Source organism: Hypanus sabinus, unplaced genomic scaffold (assembly GCF_030144855.1).
Source record: "Hypanus sabinus isolate sHypSab1 unplaced genomic scaffold, sHypSab1.hap1 scaffold_246, whole genome shotgun sequence".
Classification (NCBI taxonomy): Eukaryota; Metazoa; Chordata; class Chondrichthyes; order Myliobatiformes; family Dasyatidae; genus Hypanus; species Hypanus sabinus.
The window spans coordinates 376,829-402,862 of NW_026780581.1; the positions used below are offsets into that span (position 1 = coordinate 376,829).

At 45.0% G+C, this 26,034-nt stretch overlaps 1 protein-coding gene across 1 annotated transcript; it reads left to right on the forward strand.

The window, feature by feature from the left end:
* LOC132387969 (NACHT, LRR and PYD domains-containing protein 3-like) lies at positions 1-26,034 on the forward strand. Its single transcript, XM_059960289.1, has 10 exons — positions 1-52; positions 11,177-11,268; positions 12,330-12,496; positions 17,566-17,737; positions 17,830-17,895; positions 21,468-23,235; positions 24,245-24,331; positions 24,485-24,655; positions 24,812-24,979; positions 25,129-26,034. The coding sequence occupies exons 2-10, from the start codon at positions 11,259-11,261 to the stop codon at positions 25,214-25,216; spliced, it is 2,697 nt and encodes an 898-aa protein (XP_059816272.1). The 5' UTR covers positions 1-52; positions 11,177-11,258; the 3' UTR covers positions 25,217-26,034.

The window sequence follows — 26,034 nt, forward strand, 5'->3', positions numbered from 1 at the left end:
GAGACGGGGGAAGGATCGCTGTCTGCGAGGCAAATACATCAAGTTCCCATCGGTGAGTATTTGAGGCCCTTTCAAGCGGGCATGTTTGAGTCCCGTTAACACACCTGTTCCGGGTTGCTGGAGAGAACCTGCCGGGGTCGGTCCGGGTTGTAGGGCCTTCACATCGAACCGCCAGAGATGAGCCGCCGCTCAGCCCCTGTTGCTTCAGTCCTAGGAACGGGTAATGTGATAATGCCGGGACTGCACTTATCCGTTGATGTACCTGGGGAAATTCGGCTGTTTGTGTTCTTGCAGCCGGAGGTTAAACGGAATAATCGCGTTTGCGGGATACTGCTCCATGTGTATGAGTAGTTTTATCTTAAGTCAGTTCAGACATGGCAGATTTGTGACGTCCCCTCTTTTTGTGTGGGCAATTATTTTTTGTTTCGTGACTCCATTCCACTGTTACGACCCGCCGAAGTGCAGCGAATGTTTTTGGGTACATAACCGTATTAATGCGAGAATTAAGCCTTTTCCATTTGCCTGTTCCTCAAAAATTTGTGCACTTTGGTGAAATCGCCCTCCCGAACTTCCCGAGCTGAAACTCAGACTGTCTAATATTTCCACACAGTTTAAATGGGGAATGGTTTATTATTGCCAAATACCGACGTACAATGAAAATCTTGCCGTGCATACCCTCCACACAGATCAATACGTCACAACAGCACGAGGGGTGAGAGAGAAGGAGTAAATTTCCGAAAACCTAGTACATTTATTTTTTCTACATAGCCCTCTCCTACATTTACACACTTAGTCCAGCGGTTGTGGAGCATACGGATCTTGGACCTCCAGGAAGTGTCCAATGCATGGGGTGATTGATGCGTTCGTGGCCTAAGGTAGAAGGAGATGAGTTATACAGCTCTCGTTACGTGCACATGCGGTTCAGCTTTTTGAGTGATTATGCAGAAAGTTTGAAATTAATAAGTCATCTCCTCCTACCTTAGGCCACGAACTCATCAATCACCCCTGGTATATTAGGTATACATTAACGGAGTGTAACAAAGCTTTATAGTTATAGAGACAGTGTACTGCAGGTAGGCATATTATGCAATGTCACATGGAGTTACATTGTGAGATCAGGAGTCCATCTAATCATGCTGAGGGTCTCGGCCCGAAACGTCGACAGAGCTTCTCCCTATAGATGCTGCCTGGCCTGCTGCGTTCCACAAGCATTTTGTGTGTGCTGCTTGAATTTCCAGCATCTGCAGAATTTCGCATGCTGAAGAAGATTCAGTTTGCTTACAACAGCAGGATGGAAGCAGTCCTTGAGCCCGCTGGGATGTTTTTCTGTTTTATTTTATCTTCGATCGGATGGGAGGTTGAGAATTGAGAATGTCTAGGGTTCTGGGACTCATTGATTATGGTTCCTGATTTGCTGAGGCAGCGGGAAGTATACAGAGAGTCCATGGGTGGGAGGCTTGTTTCTATGATGTGCTCAGCGGTGTCCACAGTTCTCTGCTATTCCCTGCAGTCAAAGGAAGAACAATAGTAGTAGGAAGCTGTGAAGTATCGGGATGGGATGCTTTCTATGGTGCATTCAGGGGCAAAGTGTATATGCGAAAGTTCTTATTGTTTGTTATATATTTGAAATTTTAGGATCATATGCATATAGTGGTATGTACTATTAATTCAGTATCTGTGTAATGCTGTAGGACCGTCAGTGATTGTTCTCGATCCCTTCTCCCTCCTGGTTCTACCTGATCATTCCATGCCATCTTGTTCAAATTCCTTCCAGCCTGTATCTAACCACGTCAAGGATACACATGTCAAACATCTTTCTTCTAACCTTTGTCTCATTCAGAAGTATTATACTGCACTTCTACCTCACTGAGTTTCCAGGAACTGTGTTTTTTGTTCGGTTAATTGATGTTTAATTGAATACAGCACGAGGCAATGTAAAGGCAGCCATTAAGCCATTAAATTTTAGTTTCACCGTTACAAAATGGCTGCAGTGCTAAGTTTTTGTCACAATGAAACTCAGAACATATTATATTGAGTTTGTTATTTCCTTTCTTAATTGTTTGCGGTGAGCGACTTCCTCCGTTTCCAAGGTAACAGCCATTCGGAGCTGCAAGAAGTGTTGCACATTTCTATCGCTCTGTGGTAGAGAGAGTGATGGCAGGAGCAACTGTAACTGAGTGATAGTTGGAGGAAAGGATGCTGTGAATATTGACTGCATGGAATGTATTGCACAAGAGTAGGAATGAACTGAAAACTAACAGACTGGCAGGGGTGGCATTACACAAATTTGTTGACCAGCTTCCGGCGCCCCCAACATTTATTATCTGTGCAGTGAGAGAGAGAGAGAGAGAGAGAGAGAGAGAGAGAGAGAGAGAGAGAGAGAGAGAGAGAGAGAGAGAACGAACAAACAATGTTCTTTTGCAGGAATTTTGAAATAAGATGTATAGACGATCATTAGGTTCAGTTCTCCTTAGTTTGTGAATCGGAAATGCCAGGAACACCACAGCAAATTTTTGGTGGCAAAGCCTCAGTGGGCAGTTTTTGTGTAGGTTATAATATTGGGCTGGAGTCTCTGAGAATATGGATAGGGCAGTATATTGTTATTTCTACAGCTGCAATTGAAATTCGCACAGTGTGCAGTGATTCTGAAGATCGGGACGATTGGACTTTGGCTGTGGGAAAATCATTGACTAGACCAACCAGTGAGATGTTATGTTTGTCAAACAATTTGTAGTTTTTCAAATACGTAAGTATTTTGATCGAGCCCAATGACAGTAAGCGGAGGGTGATGATTGAAGATGGATTTAGCAAATAAAGGCCAGCGACGAGTGTGATGGGTGTGTCAGTAATGACAGTGGGAGGAAAGGACGCTGTGAGCATTAACTATATGGAACGTATTACACCAGGGTCAGAATGGACTGAGGACCCAAGAAATTGGTAGGGATGTGGTGGCAATTACAGTTTAGGGTGGGAATCAGTTACTATTTGTGCATTAAAATGAAGAAGGAGAAAATACTACAGCTGCAGGAAATTTAAAGTCAGGAGGAGAAAATACTGGAATCGCTCAGCAGATCGGCAGCGTCTTGGACAGTCTCAGTTCTGGAACTGGGTCTTCCACCATTTCTCCTTTCAGAGATGTAGTCTGATGTACTGAGTTCCCAGCGTTTCTACTTTATAATTTTACATTCTGTTCCTGCTACACTGCAGGAAACATGGCAGCCAGCTGTGTGGGGCAAGATCCCACACAGCAGGAAGATTGTGATCAAATGAGCTCGGTTTAGCTGCTGGGGTCAGGCTGAAATGTATCCGCATCCTCTATACAGACCGGGGAACCAGCCTGAGCACCGGCCCCGGCAGAGGGTCATTAAGTTCCAATTCCACCTTAGTCACGGCAAATTGGAAATGGCAGGAACACCTCGACAAATCACCGGCACCAAAGCGTCTTTGATGATATGGGTGATGATATTGGGCTGGTGACTCTGAGGATATGGAATTGGCAGTATACGGGCTTCAGTCCAGGTTGGTAATTCGACAGCTGGGATCGGCATTTCCTCAGTCTACAGTGAAGCTGAAATCCTGAGCGGTTGGGCATTGGTTATGGAGAAATCGCCAACTACACTGTCCAATAGAACATCACATCTGTCGAGTATTTTGGAGGTTATTTAAGCGTTAAATAGGGAGTTGGGTGAAGTTGAGCAGTGATGTTGTTCATCTGAACCTTGGTAAAGTCTGTATTAATATCCCGCATGGCAACTGATCTGGATGGTTCGGTCACGTGGGATTCACAGGGCGCTGGCGAGGTGGATTCCCACCGGGATCGAGAACAAGAAGCAGGGGGAGATGATTAAAGATGGTTTTAGCGAATAGAAGCCTGTGGCGAGTGGGATGTGTGTGTCAGTGTCGAGACTTCTGTAGTTCACTATTCATGCCATTGATTTGTATAGGGATGTACAAGGCACAATCAGCAAGTTTGAATTGAATTAAATTGAATTGATTTCTTACGTCCTTCACATACATGAGGAGTAAAACTCTTTACAAAACGTCTCGGTCTAAAGGTGAAATGTGCAGTCAAAGTAATTTATAATAATTCAAGATAAATTAAACTGTCTACATAATATGGATTACCTCAAATTAACGTTAGTTAATTAATCTGAAGTCCTGGTGGAAGAAGCTGTCCCGGAACCTGTTGGTCCTGGCCTTTATGCTGCAGTACCGTTTCTTGGATGGTATCAGCTGGAATAGATTCTGGCTGGGGTTACTCTGGACCCCAATGATCCTTCGGGCCTTTTTTACACACCACTCCTTGTAAATGTCCTGAATCATGGGAAGTTCACAACTACAGATGCGCTGGACTGTCCGCACCACTGTCTACAGAGTCCTCTGATTAAGGGAGGTACATTTCCCATACCAGGCAGTGATGCAGCCGGTCCGGATGATCTCAATTATGCCCTTATAAAAACTACTTATGATTTGGAGGCCCAGACCGAACTTGCTCAAACGTCTGAGGTGAAAGACGTGTTTTTGTGCCTTTTTCACCGCACAGCTGGTGTGAACAGACCACGTGAGATCCTCGGTTATGTGGATGCCGAGGAACTTAAAGCTGTTCACCCTCTCAACCCCAGATCCATTGATGTCAATAGGGGTTAGCCTGTCTCCATTCCTCCTGTAATCCACAACCAGCTCCTTTGTTTTTGCGACATTGAGAGGAAGGTTGTTACTTTGCCACTAATGAGTCAGAGAGATGACTTCTTCCCTGTTGGCCACCTCGTTGTTGCTTGAGAGGAGGCCAATCTATGTAGTGTTGTCGACAAACTTAATTAGCAGGTTAGAGCTCTGGGTGACGACACGGTCATGAGTACACAGGGAGACTGAATTCGGGAGACTGGTTGATAAGGCAACAGGTGACAATGAATTTGAAAGACATTTCGGTCAGTTTTGGAGTTGGGCTGAGGAATGGCAAATAGTTTTCAACTTGGGCAAGTGAGAGGGTGCATTTTGGACAGTCAAACTGGGTGGAACTGGTGTAGTGAATGGGAGAGCATCGGGTGTTGTGGAACAGAACGAGCTGCGTGTACAACAGCACAGTTCACGGAAAGTGGTTGTGTAGGTATTGAGGGTGCAAAAGAAGGCTTTAATCATGCTGGCACTCATTAGTTAGGGCATTGAGTTCTGGATTGTGGTCATTATATTGTAGTCATATATTTTTTTGGTGCGGATACACAGAGTGTTATGTACATTTGTTTTCTCCCTACTGTAGGAAAAATATTATCAGTCTGGATAGTGTGCAGACGAGATTGCTGAATATGCTGTCTAAACTAAAGTGCCGGCTCATGGGAAGAAGTTGGCCAAGCTGGATCTTAATTCCAGAGGAGAAAGGAGCTGACACTGTCGGAGGGAGTACAGATAATGTGGTTGGTCATTGTATTTTTCCCAGGGTTCACGATTCAAGATTGGGCAATGTCATTCCAGTATAGGAGAACAAAATAATTGTTACTCTGTATCCGAAGCAGGACAGAAAGAAAATGATAGGGACCACAATAATAAACAAAACACATTACATGCAGTATGATTGCTTAAAAACATTGATTCTATGTCCATAAAGTGACGTTAGGCACAGGAGAGAGTGGACATATGGAGACTGATATTGATTTTCTGCCCATTAAATTACTTTAGGCACAGGAGTGTCTAGAACTGTCAGGAAATGTTAAACCAGTAGTGGGTGAGGTGTGGAGCGTGGGTTAGTGAGTAGACGTGTTGATTACGCTTACTGCTTGGGGTACATAATTGTTTTAAACCTGATTGTCCTGGCGTGGGTGTTACAGATCCAGAATTCTCTTAAGGTAGCACCAGAGTCGTAAAGAGAGTTTTGGGCATATTGACCTTTATAACGCAGGCTATTAAGAAGAGGGGTTGGGATATTAATGCTAAAGTTGTAGTTCACCGTGATTCCAAAACATGTAGGATTGTGTGCAGTTCTGGTCAGCTACTTGGAGGACAGATATGGATAAGCGTGAAAGAGTGCAGGGAAAATTACACGGACATTGCTGGTATTTCAGGAAATAATTATAGTGATGGGTTGAACAGGTTAGGACTTGATTACCTGGAATAGGGGAGAATGAGGGGGTATTCTAGCTTGGCTCCAATTTTTCTATGCCATTGGCCCCTACAATTAAAGGAAGAGTCCACAGACCCCAGTTTGGGACACCCTGCTAAAGATGTAGAAATCTATGATGGTATAAATAGGGTGAATACAGCTAGGAATTTTCCCCTCAGGTTGGGTAAGATCATGGATTTAGGGAAAAACGTGACACATTTAAGGGTTATCAGGGGGAACTACTTCACTCAGAGGGTGGTGCGAAGGCGGAACCAGTTCCCAGCATAAATGAGAGATGCAGGTTCACTTTTCGAATTTGAGAGATGTTTGGGTAGGTAAATAGATGAGGGAGGTGTAGACGGCTGTGGTCTGGGTACAGGGGGATGGGACCACACCGAACATGGCACGGGCTGGATGGGCTAACCGTCCTGTGGCTGTGCTCTAACGGCTCTACGAAATTAAATTGAGATTTCTACTCATAATCGATATTTGTCGCATCCAACAATGTGTTTTTATTTTGGGCCAGCGTCTGCACTGCTGAGATCTCTGTAGAGCTGAATCAACCATGAGATTTACTGAATATACCTCGAAAGGCTAATAACAAACGCTAAAATTTTAGTATCACCATTACAAAATGGCTGAACGTTCAGTTCACCTTTGTCACAATGAAACCGAGAACGTGTCACACTGAGTTTGTTGTTTCTCCGCTCGGTTATCTTTGCGAGTCACTTCCTCCGTCACCAGGGCAACAGCTCACCAGAGCTGCAGAGAGTGTTGAACGTGTTTATCACTCTCTGGTTGCTGACTCTCAGTGGAGAGAGAGTGGCCTCAGATACGAGGATGCTTTCAGCATTTACTGTCCGGGATGGAATGACGAAGACTGTAGGGATTGAATTTATGCAATTCTGTTCTGGGTGTCAAACTTCTGGCAGTCAGTCAATCGCTTCTGCAGCGAAAGAACAAAAAAAATCTCCTGTACTGAGCTTCCAGTGCTATCTTTTCAATTTTATGTTGAAAACATTTTGTTCCTTTTACACGACGGTAAAGTGGCTGCTAATTGATCTAGGCTACACCACACTCAACAATAAATTAATGTACCACTGTGTTCAATATAACTGTGGGGACAAGTTGAAATATATCAACACCCTCTTTGTGTCCCAAATGCCCATGTTGCCAGGCTGATCCCTGTCTAGACAAAGGATCATCAGGCTCCAGTTCTGTCACGGGTTGGTAGGGGAGTGTAAATTTTTTGAGCTGGGATTAGCTGAGAAACTGCCACATATTACCAGCAGCAAAGAGCCCTGAGAGAGTTGTGCCTGAGATGCAATCTTAGGATGGGAGCTCCAGAAATATGGAACTGTCAGTGTTTGGGCTTCGGTCTACGTTGGTGCTTTTACAGATGCTGCTGGATGTTCCTCCTTCTGCAATGAAACAGACGTCACCGGGGGCTGGATATTGGTAGCGTGAATCTCTCAGTGTGAGATGTGGAAAAGATGTGCGAGGCTGTCGGTGTGGGTTGTGACCCTCTGAGGTTGCATCCTGGGATACCACACTTGTTTTGACTCAGACAAAATGATTCAGGGTCTCATTGTGTCCGGGTTTCTGAGATGTTGAGCGAGTATTCCTGTTCTGTGCTCAGATGTTTGGTTCTGAAGTTCCTTTGGAAGCAAAGTAGAGAATGAGTTCCCATTCCATCCCTCACAGGGAGAGGCTGTGATTAAATACACTGTTTTGTGTTTGCACCAGTAGAAAGAGACCGGGGTTTCAGAACTCAATTCACATTTGGAAATTCCCCCTCACTCTCACCTGTCTATCTGCCAGTGGGAGTCAAACAGAAACTCAAGATGCTGAAGATAGAACAGAACATGGAACAGTACATCATGGACAGAGGTGTGCTCTCTGAGTAGAACAACTTATCCACACATTTCCCTTGCATTTACTCCCTCACACCTTCATTGCATGGTCTCTGGTATTAGACATTTCCAAACAGAGAGAAGATACTCCCTGTCTGCTCTGTCAATATTTTTCATTCTCTTATGAACCTCTATCTGGTCTTCCCCCAGTCCTCACCGCTCCAAGGAGAACAACCCAAGATTTTCCACAAAAAATCTGGGAGATGTTTGAATCCATTCTGACGAAAGGCCAGGAAACCGAATCGCAAACATGTTTCCTTTCCCCACAGCTGTTCCTTACCTGCTGAGCGTTTCTAGTGATTCCAGTTTCTCTTTATTCCATTCAAAGCCCAGTTTGTTTATAAAGAGTGGGGTTGAACTGTTATCGAGATGAACATGGGGGAATGCATAACGAAAGTTTAAATCAGATCAGCAGAAGTTTCGGAGGGCCGAGTGGTCCACTTACGCTTTTGGTGTCTTGATTAGAAAAGTTCCCACAGTTTAATTAGTGTAAGCCAATATAACATTAGCAAATTAATTTTATTGTGGAACTGACAAGAAACATTACATTGATTAAGTACATACATCGAGATTTGTGCGTTAATGTTGTACCCCTGTTGGTTGCGGATCGACCATGACTCACTCGGTGATCTGGCCAGCGCGGTACGGGACCGAGGGACGCGCTTCCCGATCCCTGTTACTGACTCTACAGTCTCCCCGTCTACCGCGCGCACCAGCTCCCCGCCCACGCGCGTCCTCTCGGGGAGCTTCGTCACCCTTGCGCTCCTGGGTTGACATTGAGACGATTTAAGCAACTGCACGTACCCGGTATCTCTCATGAAAAGACGTGTGATTTACTTCTCTAATTGGTGACAGCAAATGCCAATTTAGCATACCAACCAACGGGGAGATGGGTTTCGTCAATAAGTCGTTAGCTCCAAAGGCCCCACCAGGTGGGGCCCATGGGAGTGCTCATAGTAACACCCTTGGTCTGCAGAACGTAGGAAGAGTCAAAAAAGAAGATATTAAGTGTGAATTCCAGTTCCATCAACCGGAGGAGTATGCTGATGTTGCGGAACTGGTGAGGCCGATTATCCAGAAAGTAGCAGAGGGCACGGTGAGGTGGAAGGCATGGGAGGTATCCCGGATGTAGTTGGGGAGGGACTGAGCTAAGGGTGACAAAATTGAGTCCAGGTAGGTAGACACAAGTTCAGTGGTGCAGGAGCAGACCGAAACAGTGGGTCTACTGGGACAGTCAGGCTTGTGGATCTTGGGGAAGAGGTGAAACCGAGCAGTGCGGGGTGTGGGAATTATGAGCTTTTTTGGCTGAGGATAGAAGGTCTCCGGAGTTGGTAAGGGCAGTGATGGTACGGAAGACAATGGTAATTCCTTCCCTCTCACTTCACCCATCCCATTTTCACTCTGCCTCCTCCTCCAGCTGCTTATCACCGCTCTCATTATTCTGCCTTCTTCTGCTACCTGGTGCTTTCACCTTACATTCCTTCTTCACCTTTCCTGCCTATCCCCTCCCTGCTTTCCCTCCCAAACCTCTTGATCTTTCCTCTTCCTGGCTTTTCACCTGGCACCTTCCAGCCTTCTCCTTCCCACCCTCCCCCCAATTTCTTTATAGGGTTTCGTCCCCCTCCCTCTTCAGTGCTGATGAACGGTCTCGGCCCGAAACGTTGACTGTTCGTTTCCACGGACGCTGCCCAACCTTCTGAGTTCCTCCAGCGACTTGTACGGCCTCTTTGTTGGAAACTGCCTCTCAGTGATACAACAGGGGCGTCGGCATTTCCTGAGTGTTATTATCTATCCATTGTAGCATCTGTCATCTTCTGCTTCTTTTACCTTCTGTTTTACTGAACATGGCAGTCTTCTCCAAGGAATCCTGTCATCTCATGGGTGTCCAAAATTTTTCAGCTTTTCAAGCTTCCCAGTGAGCAGGCTGGCTGTATTTCTTCAAGTATTGACTTGTTGGATCTGCTTGCTGTCCAACGAATTCTTAACACATTCCTCCAGCATCCGAGTTCAAAGGCGTCGATTATTTTGTATTCAGCCTGACTAATAGTCCAGCTCTCACAGCCATACATCACATCTGGAAATACCATAGACTTGACTCTACGGTCCTTTGTAGACAATTCATGTCTCTGCGCTTCAGAATTTTATCTAAATTTCTCATTGCTGCCCTCCCCAGAAGTAAGCGCCGTTTGATTCTGTGGCTGTTGTTACTATGTTTAGAAATCTTTGAACCGGGGAAGATAAATTCCGTCACTGCTTCCACTTCCTTTTCATGTATTACCACGGAGTTAACAGGACTGGCTGGTTTTCTTAATATTGAGCAAGAAGCCGGCTTTCCACTTTCTTCTTTCACGTTCATTAGAAGCTTCTTCAGATCCTCCTCACTCTCGGCCATTAGAATCGTATCACCTGCATATCTGAAGTTGTTCATATTTTCTGGTCATTTTGATTCCAACATTTTGAGTCCTCTCGACCAGCATTCCGCATGATGTGTTCAGCACATAGATTAAATAAGCAGGGTGGCAGTATGCAGCCTTGTCGTAATCCTTTCCCAATCTTGAACTAGTTTGTTTTTCCATGGTCAGTTCTAACTGTTGCTTCTTGATCTTGTATTTGCCATAGTTTATTATGGTCCACACTGTTATAAAAAAAAAAACAAAAAAAATCCTTTAGAGTAGTCAATAAAACATAGATAAATACTTTTCTCGAATTCTCGCGATTTCTCCATTATCCAGCGTAGGCTAGCAATCTTCTATTGCCCATTCAACTTCACTTTCCAGAATGCCTGGCACTGTATCGATGAGGGAGTCATTGCAGGTGTCTTCGCTGTTGGATCTTTCTACAATTCTTCTGTGTGTTCCTGCCAACTCCCTTTGATGTCCTTTGCTTCTGTAAGGTCCTTCCTTTCTTTGTCATTTCCTATGCTCATTTTACATGAAATGTTCCTTTGATTTCTCTCATCTTCTACAACAGATTTCGTTTTTTCCCCAATTCTGTTGGCTGTTTCAGCTTCAATACATCTCTCCTTCTTGAACTTTGTGTTCAGTTGGGGTTCTTGTCCAAATCTCCATTTGCTCCCTGGAATGTAGGAGAGTGAGCAGTGACGTTACAAAAGTGGTTTAAATTATGAAGGGCAGAGTAACTGACTCACTCCTTTATTTGTGTTATTCAGGTCATTGCCAGCAGGTGGTGCTTTCTTCCACCCGGCCGGCAGACAAGAAGACGGCAATCAACCAACCGCAGTCAGACTCAGAATGGACACAGGTATGCTCACTGGGCTGTTTCCCATTAAAAATCTGTTCTTATGGTACACGTGTAGTCAAATCATCAATAGTTCAGAACGATAAACATGGGAGATAAAGGGGCAGAGAGAAAGTACCATCAAACGGGGTCATTGTTCCACCTGGTAAACTTACCTTGAGCAATAGAACAATTCACCAGGTCCAGCGCAGGGACCTAACAAGGGGAATGACGGAATCGCTCCCCTCACCATGTAAATCTTCACCTCAGTGAAAGGAAATGGAGCTCCTGAATAAGGTTGGTAGTCATTAGCAGTGTCCACAAGGATCACTGATACGCCATGCGTTATGTGTGATGTAAATAAATTAATAATAAGCTATGTCTTAACCGAATGATATACTGGGTGAACTGATTCGTTGATTACAGAGTTGACGGAGTTGAGTAAATTTGGGACTTCGTCAACGTGTTCAGCATCCAATTAGAAATATGAAGAGAGTCACCAAGTACAGTTAATTCAGACAAATGTGAGAAGTTGCACTTTGGACGTTCGCGAGCGATGCTCAGAGTGAATGCTTTGACCGTTAATAAGATTGATGTATGGATGTATCTTGTGATGGATATGCATAGCTTCCTGAAGGTAGCAACACATTTGGTAGATTGCTAATGATGAGTTGAGGTATTTGTTGAAGTTGACCTGTAACTGGGTACGCGTTGGTTAAGAGATAATTTTAGAATTGTCCACACATCTGGTAACCAAATCACAGGACTGATGTGGTGAGTCTGGTGAGTGTGCAGACAAGTTTCACCACAAATACCAAAGGGAATAGGTTTAAGGTTAGAGTGTAAAGTTTAAAGGGGATTTAGGATGCATGTTTGCCACAGAGAGTGATCGGTGTCTGGAATGTCCTGCCAAAGGAGGGGATAGAAACAGATACTCAGTAGCATCTGAGAGGCGTTTGCTCTCATGAATATGTCGGGAATGGAGGGATATTGACCATGTTGCTGAAGTTGGGATTGGTTTAAATTGGCATCGTGTCCGCGTACGCATGGTACACTCTGCTATTTTATGTTCTTTTTGACTACAGATCTGAAATCCGCAATCTCCGTCTTCCTGTCAAATTGTGAAGATCACCACCTGTTCCGGTTGACGAGCTTCTACATGGAGCGACTGGAGCAGGCGATTGAGGAGGGTGTGGAGGGAGTCGGCTTCATGTTAATGGGCGAGGATCACTTCACCGGGCGAGAGTATCACGTAAGTGGGCGGGACATAGGCTGAGTGTAGAACCAACGCAACGGAACCTCTGGGCAGTGACAATCCAGCAATGCTTGTGCACAACATCTGGAAAAGAATTTTCATGAGCAGAAACTATATTTTCCGATTTTTCGCTCACACTCATTTTTAGACAGGTAAGGATAAAGACAATGATTGGCAGGTGAATTTAGTAAGATGACACTTGACGGACATTGCAAGTGGACAGAGACCTTCTTTACACCACTCTGCCTGACATCACATCATCCTCCCAATATTCGACTTTAATGGACATTCACCAAACTGTGTTTGATGACCCACGGGATTCCCACAAATTAAATATATAGTGACTTATTTCTCAGCTCATTCTCAGTCTACCTTCAAACCCATTTTCAACTGACGAGGCAACACTGACTATCGTCTCTCATTTGAACTACGGACCCTTTTTTGATCAATATCACAACAGCCTCATGGTTCAGTTAACTTCTGTTCCTTGTGAATGTTCCAATTTGTGTTTGTACTTGCTACAGCTTATACTGTTTATATTGGGGAGTGCAACATTATTATCATTAAAAATATTCCAAGCATCTACTGCTAACGCAGTATTACAAAGAAACACTTTCCTATGGTCCTTGTGCTACTGGAGTGCATTCATCTTTTGCGACCCAGAATGAATATTAGTGAAGAGCCATACACCATACTGAACACTACATTCCACGTGACGCAGCTGACAATTTCAGTCCAAACTTCTTTTTCAACATTACCACCAGTTAGCTTTGGTCTGTCACACACGCACAATAGTCCAGAATTTGCTGTCAGCTCCTCACTGCCAGTTCCCAGCTGTAGGCTGACACTGGAGCGCTCATGGAGTCCGGCAGAGAAGTGTGAACCTGTTGGGGTTCACCGACAATTACCCCAGGGAAAATCAACAGTGACTCTGCCATAGTTTGACCTACCCATAGTCATCAAACTCTACAGTACAGCAGCATGATCTTCGGACCATCCAGTCCACACCGACATATCTGCTTAGTCCCATTGAGCGGCGCCCTGGCTGGAGAAGTCCATAACTTCCCCATTGAATGAAATTATCCAACTTGATCTTAAATGTACACGTCGAATGTATATCGACTAATTTCGATGGCAACGCGTCTTACGCTATCAGCAAACTCTGAGTGACGGGTTCCCCTCATATTGCCTTTCACCTGTCACCGTTACCAAATGACCTCTAATTCCAGTCTCACCCAACCTCAGTAGTAAATGCCTTTTCACACTAACTCTCTCTATACCTTTTATAAACAGATACCTCTATCACATCTCCACTGGTCCTCCTACACTCTATGGAATAATGTCCTAGCCTATTCATAATTTCCCTTTCTCTCAGTTCCTCAAGCCTTGGCAACAATCTGTATTTTTCTTTCTGCACTCGGTCAATCATTTATATCCTTCCAAGAGACAGGTGCACACATTGCTTTAAATTAGTTTCTGCCACATCAATTTCGACATAATATCCCAACTTCTGTATTCAATATTTTGATTTATGAAGCCCCATGTCCTCAAAGCTTTCCAACGCCATCTAAATTCGACAACACTTTAAAGAAATTTCGGATGTCTATTCCCTGATACCTTAGTTTAACCGCAGTGCTCAATGCCCTACCACTCAATGTCTTACTATTATCATGGTTTGTCCTCATAAAGTACATCACCTCGCACGGTTCTTCATTAAATTCTATCTTTGAAACTCCATTCCGCCTTTTGCAAGCTGTTCCATGTCCCGCTGTAAGCTCTGATACCCTTTCTCACTGTCACTACGCTGGTGTTATCCACAGATTTGCTGACCCAGTTTACCACATTGTCATACAGAGCATTGATTTATCTGACAGACAACATCAGACCCAGTACAGATCCCTGCCGCACACCACTAGTCATAGACCTCCAGTCAGAGAAGCAAACCTCTACTATCTCTTTTAGCTTCTCTCGCGAATCCAATATCTAAACTAACTGGCGGCCCTGTCATTAATTCCAAGCAAGTTGCTGAAGCCCCAGTAGACAACATCCACTGACTTGTTTTCATTATTTGCCTCGTAACTTCTTCAAGAAACTATAAGATTGGTTGGACGGGATCTAACAGGCACAAATCAGTGTGGAATACCCGTAATCTCCATCCAAATACTCATATCCCGTCCTTAGAGTACCTACCAATAACTTTACCATCATTGGTGTTGACTCACCAACCTGTAATTCCGTGCCTTAATTTTACAGAGTTTCAAGCAGCAGAACAGCATTGCCTACCCTCCAATGCTTCCACTTCTGACGTTTTAAATTCCTCTGCTGGAGCACTTGCAATCTCTGAAATAGTCTCAAACGAGGTACGAAGGAAAGCACTAGGGATTTATCAACCTTCATCTCCTTCAAGACAGTAAATATCTCCTCCTCTATAATCCGTGCATTGCCCATTATCTCACTGATGTTTTCTCTCACTCTGAAGACACTGTGTGCCTCCTGACTAAATATAAATGCAAAAAAACAAAAAAAGATTTAAAATCTCCTCCGCCTTTTTCAGCTTCATGGATAAAGGCCCATTCTGAACTTCAAGAAATCCAATTTTGTCCGCTGGTATTCTTTTGTTCTGAGTATATTTGATGAAGAGTTTGGGGTTCTCCTTTTCCTGGTCTGCTAGAGCAAACTCATGCCATACTTTAGCCGTCCGGATTTCCTCCCTTAGTAACTTCTGCATTTCCTGTACTCCTCTGACCTTCGAGGCTGTATTTGCGATGCGCTCAGGGCCACTCAGAAACCAGGACCTGTCTCGCCTTTTATTCTGTCACGAATATTCGGTCTGTATTCGTGGATTCAAACTTCAACATTTCAGCCTTGGACGCCTCAAGCCTGCCAATCACCTCGGTACCAGAAAACAACCTGTCCCAATCATCTTTCGTCAGATCCTTTCGGATACCATTAAAATTGGACTTTCTCCAATTTAGATTGTTAACCTGAGGACAAGATATTGTCCATAATGTTCTTTAAACTAATGTCATTTTCATCACCTGCACACCCCTCTATCACCTGACGTGTCGTGTACTCTGATGGCATTCCAGTATTTGCTGTCTGTAGCCATGACTTCAATATATTGATTACGGAAACGTCCCTGGACATACTTGAGCTACACTATCCCATCCGGCCCTTTCAAGTATCGATACCCCAGTCGATAATTCGACAATTAAAATTACCTACCATCAGAACATCGTGTTTCTTGTAACTGTCTGTGATCTCCCTACAAATTTGATCCTCTAAGTCCCATTGACTATTGCGTGGTCCACAATGTCATCCAATTAACGTGTTCGTCCATTTCTTATTGCTTAGTTTCACCCACGTAGACTCAGTAGATGAGCTCTCTAGTCTGTCCTCTCTGAGCAATGCAGTGATATTTTTTCCTAATACCACCCCTCCTTCACCTCTATCGAACCGTGTCTAACGCTACAGAACCCTGGAATGCTGAACAACCAGTCCGGCACATATTCCAACCAAATCATATGAATGGTTACAACGCTGTAGTTCAATGTGCTGATCCATGAGTGAAGCTCATCTGCCTTTCCGACAATACTGCTTGCATTGGTATAATACGGATTTCGGAAAAAAATAGATTCACGATGCTCATCCTTTAGCTACTTGACTTTCCCACACAACCGCTCCATTATCCACTCTGGTTCTTCATCCCCCTGCATCTTAACTTTAACACATCTCCCCTCCCTATGCAGCGCTAACAATCCTTCACTTAAGGGTATCAGCGCCCTCCAATATGAGTGTAAAACCATCATGCCTGTCCAAGTCCCAACTTTCTTGGAAGAGATCCCAATTATCCCAAAATCTGAAGCCCTTGGTCATGCGTCATATCATCAGCCACACGTTAAAATGCACTATCGTCCTATTTCCGACCTCACTAGCACGTGATACGGGTCGCAATCCTGAGAACACAATTATGGGGATCCTGCCTTTTGGATTAGCATCTAACCCCATGAACTCACTTTGCAGGACTTCATCATACTTCCTGCTCTTGTCATTGGTACCAATGTGAATCACGTCTTCTGGCTACTCATCCTGTCCTTAGTAACGTTGCAGACTGGATGCGAGATAGCCCTGACCTTGACAACACACCATCCAGCAAACTTGCTGTCGTCAGCAGAATTTCCATCCTGTTTTCCTAACCGCTGATAGTGAAGATCACTCTTCCCACCCCTTCTGAGTCACAAAACGAAACTCAGTACCAGAGGCATAAACGACATGGTTTTTCTCTTCTAGGTCATACCCCGAAACAGAGAGATATATATCTGTTATAGAGGGGTTCCCTGCAGGCAGATATTCTGATGTTTCCCCTGCTGACAGTTACCCAGTTACCTATGTCCTAAGCCTTGGGTATACCACTCCCTGTATAGCCCGTCAGTTAACTTCTCAGCCTGATGAGTGATTCCTGGTTCATTCAGTTCCAGCTCCAGTTCCTTAACACAGTCTATAATAAACTGCAGTTGTATGCGCTTCTTGCAGTTGTCAAGGACACTGGAGGTCTCCTTGCCTTGCCACGCCCTGTAGGAAGAGCATTCCCCTATCCTTCCTGGCATTCGCACTGCTCTAACCGTGAAAACAACTGGTAAAATCATACCCAAAATCTGCCTGAAGTCTCACTGGACCTTCTCTGACAATAAGTCTCAACTCCCCATTCTATCTCTGGCTCACTCACACTATGTCTTCTCCGCTTAAACGTTGCCAAGTGGATAATGACCCCGCAATCTGTGGCACAGAATGACCGGAATGAACCCACTCGCTTCTTTTAAATTAATTCAACACGCACAGCACGCGGGAGGAACTCAGCAGGTCGGGCAGGATCCCTGCAAACGAGCTGTCAATGTTTCAGGCCGACATCATTAGTCAGAAGAAATTTTATTTTTATTTTTATCTCCCGCTATGAACACTTCAATAGTTCTTAGCGATCTGTGACGTTGAAAATGTGCTGGGTTAGTTCAGGGTAGATTTGTACCCATCCCTTTGCTCCTCAATATATTTCCCATTGTTCATTACAGAACGTGACTGAGCTCGCGGAAAAGGGAATCCGAGCGGGCGCTTCCAAACTCCTCCTGGATCTGGTGATGGAGAAGGGCTCCGGGGCCCGGAGGGTGATGTGGGAATCCTTTGTGAAACTACATCACCATTTACCGAAGCTGAGCAGAATATTGAATGAAATACGGGAACGTGGTACGGTGAACAAAACACTGTATGTTACAGCTGTAAATGGTGATGAATTTAGAGTATTACACAGATTAATGCAGGTTAATCTGTTTGAACAGGTGACGACCAGTTCGCCTACATGGACACTGAGCGGGGTATATATGAATTGCCCACGCATCTGAAAGGTAAGCGATGGAACAGAAATCTCAAAAATCTCATTTCGTTACGGCAGTCTGGATACCTGTGTTTAGAGGCAAGTTACTAGACTGGCAGAAACTGTGAGGCAGGTTTTTGTTGCTGTGGCTGACGACAGGAAACCAAAATACATTTGTCACAACACACGGTACATTTTGGGTCTCGGGCGATGCACCCAGACGCATCTATAGGTTTTATAAACTGACATTCCCGTCGCTAAATATCAGGAGATTTGACAAAACTAGAGCCAGACCTCTCCAACTGGAATATCCAACTCCAGCAAAGGAAATCTCACGCGTCTGATCCAAAGTGGAGCCGATATTTGTTGTGATTCCTCCATAAAAACAGAAGACATAGGGGAGCATTAGGCCATTCAGCCCAGTGAGTCTGATCCGCCATTCCATCATGGCTGATCCTGCATCCCACTCAACCACATGCACTTGCCTTCTAACATATCCTTTGATGCCCTGACTGATCAGAAAACGACGACTTTCCGCCTTAAATATAAGTACGGACTTGGCCTCCACTGCAGTCTGTAGCATAGCATTTTAAGGAACCCTACTCGCTAAAAAAAATCCCTCCTTACCTCTGTTCTAAAGTTTCTCTCCCTCACTTTTCAGGCTGGGCCCCTTAATTCTGTGTACTCTCACCATTGAAAATATGCTCTCCTCATCCACCCGTTCTTGTCCTTTCATCTTGCGGTAGGTTTCAAGAACGTCCCCGCGTGTTCTATTAAATTCCACTTTTGCCCAAAGTTGCCAAAATGTTCCTCATAATGTAACCCTTTCATTCCTGCAATCATCTTCGTGAACATGCACTGGACCCTCTCCAGTGATAACACTTCCTTTCTGAAATATGGGACCCAAAACTGTTGACAATTCTTCAAATGCGGTCTGACGAGTGTCTAAAAAGACTCAGCATTACTCCAGGAAATTAACCTTCTGGTAGTCTTGCACGAGGACTCCTAAGTACCTCTGTACCTCTGATGTTTAGATCTTCTTCCGATTTAGGTAATGGTCCGCTCTATTGTTCCTTTTACCACAAGGTATTTCCAGACATTTTCCAGTACTGTATTCCACCTTTGACATTTCTCCCTACTCTTCCAATTTGTCTGTGTCCTCTGCAATCGCCTTGCTTCCTCGACAATACCGAAAGCTACACCTATCTTCATATCATCCGCAAAGCCATTTTTTAAATTACTGACAATCAATGTGAAAAGCATTGGTCCCAATACTGACCCTGAGGAAAACCACTAGTCATCAACAGCCAAGCAGAAATGGTCCATTTTATTCCCATTCGCTGCCTCCTGTCTGTCAGCAATTCCGTTCGCCTTGCTATTATCTTTCCGGTAACACCATAGGATTCCAACTTGTAAGTAAGTATCATATGTGGCACCATATCAAATACCTTCTGAAAATCCATTTGACTGGTATCAACTGCCTATCCTTTGTCCACCCTGCTTGATACTACCTCGAGGATCTTTAACAGATTTGTCAGGCAAAATTTCGCGCAACAGAGAGCATAGTGACTTTGACTTATTTTGTCATTAGTCTCCAAGAACCTCGAATCCCCAAACTTAATAATACACTTCAACAATTCCCAACCAATGTGATTTTGCTATCTGGCCTATAATTCCCTTTCTTTGTCCTTCCTCCCTTCTTAAAGAGTGGAGTCACATTTGCAATCCTCCATTCCTCTGAGACCATGGCAGAATCAAGCGTTTCTTGAAAAACTCTTGACCGATGCATCCGTTAACTCTTCAGTAACCTCTTTCAGGACTCTGGGATATAGTCCATCTGGTCCAGGTGACTTATCCACCTTAAGACTGTTCAGTATGCCAAGCACTTTTTCTTTTGCAATAGCAATGACACTCGCACCTCCTGCCTGTCACTCACGAACCACTGCGCACTGCTAGCGTGTGCCACAGTGAAGACAGATGCAGAGCACCCATTAGGTTCATCTGCCATTTCCTTGTCTCACGTTACTACTTCAACATCATTTTTCAATGATCCCTCGTCAATTTTACTTCCTTTTACTCTGCATAACTGAAAAACACGTTAGGTAACGTTCAGTATATAATTGGCTTGTCTGGCCTCATAATTAATCTTTTCTATTCTTATAGCTTTATCCGTTGACTTTTGTTGTTTTTTAAAAGGTTTCCTTTCATCCAACTTCCCACCCATTTTTGCTGCCTTATATGCCCTTTCGTTTTATGTTATGCAGTCCGTAACTTCCTTTGTCAGCCATGGTTGCCTACATGAGCTTCTCCTTCCTTCCGTACATTCATGTTACACCTATCATCTACTTCTAAGCCTGTTAGCTCATCCTCAGATCTATCATCCTGGTTCCCTTCCCCCTGCCATATTAAAACACTCCCAGCAGCTCCAGTAAATCTTCCCGCAGGAATGTTGGTACCGCTCCGATTCATGCAACCCGTCAATTTTGTACGGGGCACGCCTATCCTAGAGGTTGTCCCAGTTATCCAAAAACGAGAATCCCTGACCCGGGCTGCAATTCTTCTGCCTCATTCTATTCCAATGTTGACTGTCGTGTGGAGCAGACAGAAATACTGTGATTACTATGTTTGAGTTCCAACTTCTCCGCTTCCTTCCTATCTCCCTATGTTCTGTTTTCCAGACCCCGAACCTTTTTACTTCTTATGTCATCAGTTCAATATGTGCCACGACTTCTGGCTGCGCAACCTCCGATTTCAGCATATTATGGACGTGTCCAGAAACATTTCGGACCGGGGAGGAAAAGAACCAGCAATGTTTCCTTTTTCTGTCCACAGAAACGCCTATCTGTCCTCCAGACTATAGAGTCCACTATTGCTACTGCGAGCCTCTTCAGTTTCCTGCTCTTGCGGGCAACAACAGAGGATTGCCTGAATTCAAATACAAGTTTCCAGCAGCAGAGGAGACTGCAGACATGTGGTGGTGGTGTATTTCTGAGCTCATCTACCAGCTCCTCGGAGCAAAGGAGACTGTAGTGAGTGCTGGGTGCTTATTGCCTGCATTCATGTCCCAGACCCTCAGAGAATAAGAGACAATAGAGTAGTGCAGCGTGAGTTATACCATGGCTGGCTCAGCCTGGCAAAGGAAACTCTGTGGCTCAGTACTGACAGCTTAAACTGAAAGGACTATCAAGAAGATCAGGTCAGTTATGAGAGAAGTAAAATGACGTAAATTGCCCATTGCAAACCCCCTCCGTGTAATCGTCTGCACTTTTGCAGAATTCAACCAAAGCTGAGCAGTGAAAGCAGTGAGACCACCCGCTCCACACAACACTCTCCGCTCCAGAATCACGTGAGCACTTGGTGCTCGCTGGAACACCGGGGAGTCTGCAAACTACGAACAATAGGCAGAGCGGAGCTTTTAACTACATATCTGAATCAGATCAGAAATGTTTCTGGCCCAACGTTCAATTTCAGACACTCTGTTTCTGATCTCCTAATTTCGCCCAAACAATGTCTTCAACAAGTTTCTTCATTGTGGGCTGGAATACGTGAGTGTTTGTTGTTCATCAGATCAGTCAGTGACAACCTATTTCTTTCCGTCCTCAGATGTTCGACAGAAACACATGGAGACTCTGCGGGCACAAACTGAAAAACTGAGAGTGAACACGATCCTGATGAGGGAGAAGGTGAAGGTTTTCCAGCTGGTTGATCGATACGCTGAGCTCACGGTCATTTCTACTGTTCGAGAAAGGAGACTGGTAGAACATGAGCTTCTGGCAAGAGGCAGAGACCAGGAGGAGTGGAGACAGAAACATCTCCGCGGAGAGCTGGAAAAAATCGGCATTGATAATCTATTTCAGAGCAGTTACTCAAATAGATTTTGGGGAAAAATTAAAAGATTATTTGCGCGATCAACTTCGGGACGTTCGGCAGCAGTGGCTGGAGTACCGGGGATCGGGAAAACAACACTGGTACAAAAGATTGTTTATGACTGGGCCTCGGGGAAAATATACCAACAATTCCAGTTTGTCTTCAGTTTCAAATTCCGGGATTTAAACTCGATTAACTGTAGAATAAACCTGAGGGAACTGATTCTGGATCAATATCCTTACTTTGTGAAGTTACTGAGAGAGGTCTGGAAGAACCCAAAGGGATTGCTGTTCATATTTGATGGTATAGATGAATTCAAACACAAAATCGACTTTGCTGACAGTCGGAGAGATACAGAACCCAAGCACCAGTGCTCAGATCCCGAGTGCTGGTGTGAAGTGTCGGACATTGTGTATAGTTTAATCCAGGGCAAGCTGCTCCCAGGGTGTTCAGTGCTGGTGACCACCCGTCCCACTGCGTTACATTTACTGGAAATGGCGGAGATCAGTGTCTTTGCTGAAATCCTGGGATTTGTTGGTGAGGAACGGAAGGAATATTTCATCAGACATTTTGAAGATCAGACGGTGGCGGCAGCAGTTATCAAACACGTGCAGGAGAATGAGATCCTGTACACCATGAGCTACAACCCCTCCTACTGCTGGATCCTCGGTCTGGCACTGGGCCCCTTCTTCACACAAAGAGTCAGGGACCCGCAGCGAGTTCCCAAGACAATCACCCAACTGTACTCCCACTATATTTACAACATCCTGAAAAACCACGGGCGTGAGATTGAGAACCCCCGTGATGTGTTATTCAGGGTTGGTCAGTTGGCCTTCAGAGGAGTGTCCGAGAAGAAGATTGTGTTTACAGATGGAGATTTGATCAACTACAATCTGCAGCCTTCCCAGTTCCTGTCCGGGTTCCTGATGGAGCTTTTGGAGAGAGAGGATTCTGCCCGGAGCGTGGTGTACACATTCCCACACCTCACCATCCAAGAGTTTGTAGCTGCAGTCGCACAATTCCTTGATCCAAATCCCGGGGATATTCTGAAATTCCTTACTGAAGTCCACAACACAGCAGATGGGCGATTTGAGGTGTTTCTCCGTTTTGTTGCTGGTCTCTCCTCCCCAATGACTGCTCGGGGTCTGGAGGAGTTTCTGGGTCCATTTCCTCATGAAACAACCTGCCGGGTGATTGACTGGGTGAAGGAAGAGATTAAACGCCAGAGTGGTAACACAGAGAATGAAGCTGGTAAAAGGAGCCTCCTGAACACATTGCACTACCTGTTTGAGTCTCAGAATCGTGGACTGGCTCAGGCTGCACTGGGATCTGTGGAATCACTTTCATTCCGCGGAATGACACTGACCCCGATTGACTGCGCGGTCCTGTCTCATGCCATCGGACTCTGTGAAACAGTAAAACAGCTCAAATTGGAGTACTGCCTAATTCAGTGTGAAGGAATCCAACGTCTGGGACCCAGGCTGCACAGGTGCCAGGATTTGAGGTAATTTGTTTTTAACTCTCACTCTGTTCTGTTGTTTTTGTTTCAGTGTAAAGGAATTTGTGTAAAACTCAAGTAACTCAGACTGTGAATAATTGTGATTGGTCGATATTCCTGTGGTTCCTTGTGAAGGGATGTTGGAGACATTCATCAGATCAGTGAACAACGGCCATTGGTTTAATGGTAGTAAATCACAGGAATGGCCGTGTTTCCTGCTGCCTGTGACACGTCCATTGACAATGTTCCTTCTCACTGTTACTGACACCCAGACCGACACTGACTGCAGCAGGTGGGTCAGAGATTCACACCCCCTTCCCGGTGAGGGACAAGAGACCGTCAGCAGACCGTCCCAGTGAGAAGGAAATAAATAGCATTGTTAGATTGTCCTCTCTGCCCTTCCCCGTGTGTGACTATCTCCATCAGTCCACCTGTATGACTGTGCTCACAACCAGATACCCAGACCTCATGGGCGCATCTCTTTTCTCCGGACTGTGGGCCTCACCCTCCCGTCCGCGCGATCTATTTCTGCCTCATTGTCTTGTCGATTCATGTTTCCCTCATGGATCTCTCTACCACATCTACCTTCCTCCTGATTGGATCTCTTCACCTTTTACTCCTTCCTCATGTGGAATCACTTTCCATCCCCTCCCACCTTTGAGGATCTTTTCCGCAATTTCCCATGGATATTTTCCAAAACACATCTCTTCCTTACTGTGGAAGTTTCTCCCTTTCTGCTCTGGCCCCGTCGACCCTCTCAAGGCACGAACACTTTTCTAACCATCATGGACAGAGACAGAATTTGGGGACTTGACAGTGTAACAACGACGGACTAAATCACTGAGGTTCGGTGAATATCCCGGAGCTGGTCAGTGAGAGTCATTGACAGTGATGGGATCTCCGATCAGTGATTTACTGAAGGGTTTAATGTTTCCTGAAATACCCGAGTGAGAGAAATTCCCTGAGACCCACGGTTTGAATCACTTTGTTCATCAATTTATCTGTTTACGTTTAGACTTGGGGATAATAAACTGGAAGATTCAGGAGTTAAACTGGTGTCTGCTGCGTTGAGGAACCCGGAGTGTAAAATACAGAAACTGGGGTAAGTACCAGACTGTGGGAGATTGTGTTTACTGTCACTGGGTGTCTGACACTGAACTTTAATGTGATCAGTAATTGGTTTAATAATAAACACTGGGGATTTGTACCATCTCCTCTCTCTGTGTCCTTCACCCTCACTCTCTCTTATCTCCAGGCTGGACTATGTCGGTCTCACAGATTCTGGTGCCGAAGATCTCGCCTCCGCTCTCAGTAGAAACACATCCCTGACAGAGCTGAACCTGAGTGGTAATGAACTGGCAGATTCAGGAGTGAAACTGGTGTCTGCGGCTCTGAGGGACGCGAAGTGTAAAATACAGGAACTGTGGTAAGTACCAGACTGTGGGAGATTGTGTTTAGAGTCACTGGGTGTCTGACACTGAACATTAATGTGATTAGTAATTGTGTTACTGATAAACACTGTGGATTTATACTGTCTCCTCTCTCTCTCTGTCCTTCACCGTCCTCTCTCTCTCATCTGCAGGCTTCACAGTGTCGGTCTCACGGATTCTGGTGCCGAGGATTTCGCCTCCGCTCTCAGTACAATTCCATCACTGACGCAGCTGAGCTTGGCATCAAACTCGCTGACAGACCGATCTGTCCCCGCTCTCCGCCGCATTATACTGACTCTCCCGAGTCTGGAGAGGATCTGGTGAGTGTTTGTGTTAATGTTAATATCAGCGGATCCGCGGGTTTTCTGGTGATATTTTTGTGGGTGTTCTTGAAGCATAACCTCAGTCCCCTGTAATGACACTATTGTATAATCCATTTACTGAAACTTTAATCCTCCATCTGTTTCAGCCTGAGTGGGAATCAGTTCAGTGAGACATGGAAGAAGGAAGTGGAGTCTCTGAAGGAACTTCGACCCGGACTGAGAGTGGATCTGTGAATATCTGCATGTGTCAACATCACAGCCCGCGGGATAGGGATATTTTGACCGAATTTCCGCCCTCCCATTAATAGGCGCCCTCCCGTTTAATTTCCAACCGTTCCAACGGACGCTGGCTCTAGCCAAGCCCTCTGTGACGTCAGAGATGGCTCCACAGTGACACAATATCGCTTCACGTCCCGCGTTTCTGCTTCCGGCTGAAGTCCGGGTAAAGAGCTCCGACAAGTGCGACCTCAGGAATTACACAGACAGGAAGACCCCGCGGGTGGGGCCGAGTTCCCCGGATGGGATTATCCCAGGAGAGGATGCTTCTTTTTAAGGATTGGGCTGAGGCCGATGCATTCGGCAGTCTGGCCGATGTAATGATGTTAAATTAGCAGACACCTCGGCATTGACCCTCGATCTGCAGCGATCTCAGACACGGCACTGTGATTTTATAATCAATGGGTGAGAAACGGGACTGTTTCTGCAGCCTGTCACTCGTTGTCGCCGATCAGTTAATTGTGTGTGACTGTGAGTGATTCGGGAACAGTGTATTTATTCCTGCCCGTCAGCAGCGCTCACAATGTTTAATTTACATTTGAGCTGAGCCGAACATGTCCTTACCTAAGAATTTACCCAGGGTTACCCATTCCCCTCCAATTTTCTGATCTCCATGTACGTGTACAAGATTCTCTTAAAAGACTCTATCGTATCCGCCTCCACTGTTGCCAGAGCCCATTTCACGCACTCACCACTCTGAGTAAAGAAATTACCCCTGACATCTTCTCTGTACCTACTTCCAAAAGCACTTTGTGGAGTCACTGCCTGTTTATGGT

Bases quoted from the DNA above. Each gene is read 5' to 3' on its own strand.
- LOC132387969 (XM_059960289.1), top strand. The intron at 12,497-17,565 runs GTAAGTGGGCGG...TGTTCATTACAG, and splicing joins TCACCGGGCGAGAGTATCAC to AACGTGACTGAGCTCGCGGA. The intron at 17,738-17,829 runs GTACGGTGAACA...CTGTTTGAACAG, and splicing joins GAATGAAATACGGGAACGTG to GTGACGACCAGTTCGCCTAC.